This window comes from Lottia gigantea (genome assembly GCF_000327385.1).
Source record: "Lottia gigantea unplaced genomic scaffold LOTGIsca_4, whole genome shotgun sequence".
In the NCBI taxonomy this organism is placed as follows: domain Eukaryota; kingdom Metazoa; phylum Mollusca; class Gastropoda; family Lottiidae; genus Lottia; species Lottia gigantea.
The window spans coordinates 5349649-5356008 of NW_008709379.1; the positions used below are offsets into that span (position 1 = coordinate 5349649).

Consider the following 6360-nt stretch of genomic DNA (forward strand, 5'->3'; position numbering starts at 1 on the left):
CATTTCTGATTTTCACAGGAAAGCGACTGAACTTCAAATCTACTTCCGGTTGAATAACTTCCGGTGTAATTTATGTAGGTCAACAAAATTCGGCTGATCTTTGGCAAATAAAATTTTATGGCCGATTTTAAAATAAAATCCAGACCGGAAGTGATACTTTGGCCGCCATATTGAAAAAAAACACTTTTGTAAAACTCAAAATGGGGCCTCAGGGTAAAAGTTGATATGCTCAAATTTGATGTGAATGTATTCTGCAATCGATTGCGCAAAAAACATTGGGAGCCGAATTTTGAATTTCGCTTTTGCTTTTTTGCAACTTCCGGTTGAAATTTTTTAAAGCTTTAAACGATCACACCATGTGACCTTGACCTTTGATGACCTTGACCTTCATAGGGTCAAAGGTCATTGACCTTGGCTATCATTTGATACTTTGACCTTTGACCTCCGACATGTACTTCCGGTTTTATAGCTATCCGTAAAAAGCCAAATTCGCAACTTTGGACTGCTCTAGCACGTGACCTAATTAACCTACAGGGTTAATTTTTTCGGTTTCCTAATGTGCTTCTCATGCACTTTACATAGATATATAACAATCGTTATTTTAAGGCAAAATTGAAATTCGTGATTTTTTCAAATTTGAGGTTTTTTTTACAATATTTGCGTCTTTTTGAGCTTGGTGTATGTATATCTTATGATCTATTTGATGTAGAATCGTGATATTTGGAATACAACTAGACACTTTGAATATGAATTCACCTATGACAAAAAAACTTATGTGGGCGTGGCACATCCGGGTTGAATTACTAATTGTTTACATTTTGGGGCTGGGGCATAACTCGCATAGGATGCGTTTGTTCAAAAAGAGACTTTGCACACAATTACCTCTTCCTTTTGGCCAGTATGTATTAACAGCTCAGTTGTTTCAGCTTTATAGTTTCAAAAAAGGAACGGGTTTTAACATTTGGATATTTTCATTTTTCGATTTTGACCCTTGTTGACTTTTGTTGACCTATATCTTTTGACCTCTATTATGTAGGAACTTGACATTTGGAACATAACGTAACATTTTGAATATTGATTAACTTATTCAAAAAAAATTGAGTTGGGCGTGGCACTTCCGGGTTAAATTACTCATTATTGACATTTTTGGCCAGGGGCATAACTCGCAAAGTATACATTTGTTCAAAATGGAACTTTTTACACAATTACCTCATATTTTGAGCCACTTTGTCTTAGAATTTTGGTTGTTTCCGCTTCATAGTTCAAAAAAAGGAAAAGGTTTTGGAAATTCAAAATTTTCAATTTTTGACCTTGACCTTTGTTGACCTTGACCTTTGTAGGATCAAACGTCATTGGCATTGGCTATCTATTTATACTTTTATATTTGCTGTCCTAAGTCAACTCCTGGTTTTATAGTCGTTAGCAATTTGAAATTTTAATGGCGTATATCTCTTGATCTTGACCTTTTAAGGCCTTCTCCTTTACAAGTTCAAAGGTCATTGACCTTGGCTATCTGCTGATACTTTCATTTGTGAGGTCTGACGTCCACTTCCGGTATTAAAATCTTCTAAAAAAAAAGGAAAATTTCTCAACTTTAGACTGTTCTTGCGCTTGATCTAATTATCGTGGAAGGTTGATTTTTTCAGGGTCTTTTGCATTTTGCTACATTTGCAAAGTCCCACTCTGTGCCACGTGTGGCTCTAGTATGTATTTGAATTTATAAGTTAAAAATATAATATTATCCATTTCATTAAAAATTTTGTCATTTCTGAGGTTTCCAATGTTGAGAGTGAGATAATATGATGACACTGAAAAGCCATATTTCTGATTATTACACAAGTCGTAAAATGGTACAGCAAATCATCGAGGTATTGCCACTGGTTTTGCCACAAAGCATCTAGTAGATGAGAACTTTAATTAGGTTATTCTTGTTTTTTTTTTCTTACTTCAACCAAATATTCTACACATATAATCAATGGACAATGAATAACTGGACATAATTTCATAGCAAATGGTAACTGCTATGCATAATATATATATATTTTCTGTATCAATATGAAATTCAGCCTACCTGTGTTAAGGATAATAAATCAGATGATAGAGAACACTGTTTTGGTATTGCTTCTAATATAATATCATTGTTACTATGACAACCATAAACATCTGAAACAAAACAATTTCATATTGAGTGAATACACACTCACACAGACACAATTAAATCCTCTCTTTTCAACGTTTATCCATGACTTACTACTCAATGATGTGAGCATCTCCTTCACATAATTTTTCAATAAATCAAGTGAATATATTTTCCTGACTAAGTTGTTTCAAGTTAATAAATATACCTACCCTCATCATCTGTGGTGTCAGGAGGTTGAGATTTTAATGTATAAATACGTCGTAAATGACAGTTAGCAGATATACAAACATCTTCAATAGATCTGAAAGTCTGTCCTTTCCATACATCTCCAACCAGAGATATCATATCTAAACATAGGTTCAACCACTACAAAATACATATTATCAAATATACAGATATAATGGTACTACAAGCATCAGAAAAGGGGTATGATATGCGAAAATGACATTTTTATAAAACATTTATTCAGAAAAAAAGTAAAACCATTTATATCATTGAAATCCTCACAAAACACCCATCAGTTTACCACCATACTAATACATTTACAACATTGACAACTCAAGATTGATGTGTTTTTCACTTGTTAAAGGGATTGTAAAGTGGTATTCTAGCCTTTTTATGTGTTTTCAGGAAACCTTTGACATCTATTTGAGACATTTCAATTCTTCGTCTGATGCCTGTGGTTCCTACAATTCCAGAAAGAGTTAACTGGAAATGACACAGCTACTGCAAGAGAATTCGTAACCAACCCGATACACATGAAAGGCTAGAGAACCTCTTTAAATCCCTATATGCAACGTCAACCTACATAATATGGCATATAAAACACCATAATTTAGTTCTAACAAGAAATCAAAGATCTCCTGGGCATGAGTGTTTTTAGTCGAGACAAAAATTCACTTACATAAAAAAGGTCATCAAAAAATTTTACTTACTACTGATCTTTTTAATACTGTTAATGGTATTTTAGCATGAAGTGGAGTTACTTGTGTTTCTTTTTGTGATGTAGATAGAAATAAACGTCTTTTATTATTACCAATATCATTTAAACTACAAAATAGCAAAGTATAGGCTATATATATATAATGTCAGTAAATAGGTTCTAGTATTGCATGACTAATGCATGCAAAGTCATGCATCTAACAATCACAGATGGAAATCAAAAGTCTTTTCATTTTGTACATAATGGGAAGAATTGAAATGTAAGCACCTCTGTTCTTCAAGAACATTATGCCAACATTTAAAATCATTTAACATAAGGATCATATTTTGAATACTCACCCAATCTGAATGGAAAAATCTTGTCCTTTATTAACATAAACTTGAAAAACTAAAAAATGTTGCACCAATGCCACTAAAAAAAGAATATCTTACTGATGAAAAATATTGACCACTTACATATTTTCACCCAGTAGGCATTTATGACCAGATCAAATAGCCTCAAAATTGAACAGGATGGTAATCAAAACATTCAACAAGATGTGTCTAGAAACTTACATGATTGTTTGGAATCTTTAGGTGTAGATATTTTACAAGCAGCTGGTGTTCCTTCTAATATATACACAAAACTTTTCACATCCTTCGCATAAATCTGAAAACACCAAATAGAATATGAATCGTCATTTCTGATTTTGAGCTACAAAACTAACTTAAACAATGATTGTACAGATTCAAATATTCTGAGCTCAACATCTCCATCACATTGAATACAATTATTGTACAGCCGCAAAAAATTATCAATTTTAAAATCGAGTCCAAATAATCCATCTGCTTTGCTTTTGCAGGCTCAAATATGACATTAATGCAATGATAACAATGTGTACTGGTATTATCCATGACAGGCCTATGGACAACAGTAAAAAGCCTACCCGTTTGACTCCACCAGTTACTTTCCAATTACTTGTTGAATCTTTACCTTGGGCACTAAATATTTCAAAATATGGACCACCCTGTATAATGATTAAATACAGTGCAACATTTTTTAAGACCTATCATACTTTTCTAAAAGGAACATGATTGATTTTCTTCTTGCGCATGGAGAAAGGTGTGATTATTAAAAAATCTTTCTTTTAAAATACAATGTCCTCTACCTCCACAGTTTCACCTTTCTTGCCATTAAATTGTTTTAAAAGTTCAACTTTAATCATTTAAGTCAGAACAGTTCAGAAGAGTTTTAGTCTATTGCCACCTCCAACAACAGGAGCTTCTGCTCTATAAAATATTACCTGATAATCATTCTTATACATCTTGAACTTGAAACATTTTCAACTGTAAAATGATAAAAATAATAAGAGTTCAGGGTAGTTCAACTTAATGTCTACATCTCTGGAAAAAACAGCCAAGAGTTAAGAAAAAGAGAGGCAATTGACCATTACTCTACCTAATAGTTGGCCAAACTAATTTCAAACAAGATACATGGTATACAAAACATTTCTATGTATTTGCTACCTTTATACTTTACAGTGAATTGTTTGGATAGATATAAGAAGAATATATACTAGAATCATTAATTTTTATTTTTTTTAGATCCTTTCGAAATTACTATTTTACTTAGTTTACTAAATATCAACACCATAATAGTTGTAAACAACACTTTAACCCTGTGCAGTGCTTTATATTGAATAGTAATTTGTTATTTTCAATCACCCTAATCTCTAAAGTCCAAAAGATAAAACTCAGTGACAATAATGAAGGTGGCCTAGTAAATATCGATATGCCTATAACAGTGCATCTTGCCCAAAACAGATCCCCATTCGTCATACTTCCTCAGAGCCATAGTAATACAAGTGATGAATTTTACATATTCATAGATAAATATTGTCCAATCAAAATTGGTCCTGGAATCTTTCTAGGAAATCTCAGACAATACAATTAAACAAAACGAAAGCAGCGTGTCATTAAATGTATTGATTAGTATGAACGATGCAAAATTAAGTAAGATGTAAGTAAGATGTAAGTAAGAAGTGGAAAATATGTATTCTTATCTCTTCAAATGAGTGACGGCAAATCAATTTTGTGTTTTGTTCTCCCGTTCTCATTTCCACATTGGTCATATTCAAATAGCACCAATCTCATTTCCACAGCCACAAACCGAAGTGTAAAAAAGGACTTAGTTAAATACGGGTTAATAAGTCCATGTCAAAAACATGTATTCACATTCCAGATTTACTACTGTATAAATGTGGAAAGTTGCCATTTTTTGACATTTACATGCAGGCTTACCGCAAGTTAATGTCGGAACATGAAATGTTTACATCTTTGCATTTGGCACCATTTCTGAGCTCTCTTTACATATTGGCATAAGTCATACTAATATAATGATGCCAGCCCAGCAATAGTGTGTACTCAACTAGGCCCAGACCTGTATGTTTACATCTCCCTTGCTGTAAATTCAATATTATTAGTATAAGTTATTTGGAAGGAAATAATTCGAGAATGTCTCAAACCTAATTCTAAACTTCTTGTTCTCAATATTTCCAATGTCAGCCATTCTTAAGGTAAACAAATCGTAAGCCAATCAAATCAGCTAAAGGAAAGACTAAAGGGGTATTCGAATCTGTTCAAAATATTCGTAATCACTAAATAGGTATGAAATATGATCAGGAAACTCGTTGGATCGGGGTTTTCTCCTATTTGGATTTAATGGATCTAATAATCAACATTGACCATCTTGTTTTGTTTTTGTACCTTTTTTGTTAAGGATAAGCCTAACTTGCCGAATTTTTTGAAAGAAAGCAATTAATCTCCATAAAATCTAAAGCCTTTTAAAATAGAGCTATATTGTTCTAGAAAAAAAAATCCCTTGGCCTAACCTTTTTTATGCTCAGACCTAGTTGATCGCCTGTTGTCTCTTTCTGAACTCTTGCATGGCTCTTTTTTTCATAAAGTTTGGAACTCCCGGTAGGCCTATATAATGTAGTGTTATAATGTGTTTCTTTGCCTTGCCCTTGGCCTTGTACTTCGTTGGAAATTATAGGCCTAACGAAATCAACCTTTTTGGTTAATTCTAATTAAATAATGTTAATTATATGCCTAAAAACTACATCTAAAGTAAAGCAACTTTAGGCCTAAATGTTAACTCCTAGAAAATCTATGTTTTGTAGGGCATATGATTTTTTGTTCCTCTCTTTAAAATGCAGGTGAATCAAACTAGACATTCTGAAAATCATACAAATATCTGACTATATTACTATAGGTAGTCCAAGCCCTTTAACTCCTTA

At 32.7% G+C, this 6360-nt stretch overlaps 1 protein-coding gene across 1 annotated transcript in view; it reads right to left on the reverse strand.

Moving 5' to 3' along the window:
- The window catches only part of LOTGIDRAFT_153879 (hypothetical protein), a gene marked incomplete at both ends in the record, with an annotated part of 9577 nt that extends 5191 nt beyond the window's left edge, over positions 1-4386 (reverse strand). The window contains 7 exons of the mRNA XM_009059878.1: positions 2072-2163; positions 2350-2506; positions 3076-3190; positions 3422-3494; positions 3638-3731; positions 4009-4089; positions 4366-4386. Of these exons, the coding sequence (XP_009058126.1) occupies positions 2072-2163; positions 2350-2506; positions 3076-3190; positions 3422-3494; positions 3638-3731; positions 4009-4089; positions 4366-4386 (633 nt within the window). The remainder of the gene's footprint in view (positions 1-2071; positions 2164-2349; positions 2507-3075; positions 3191-3421; positions 3495-3637; positions 3732-4008; positions 4090-4365) is intronic.
- Between the last annotated feature and the right edge of the window lie 1974 nt (positions 4387-6360).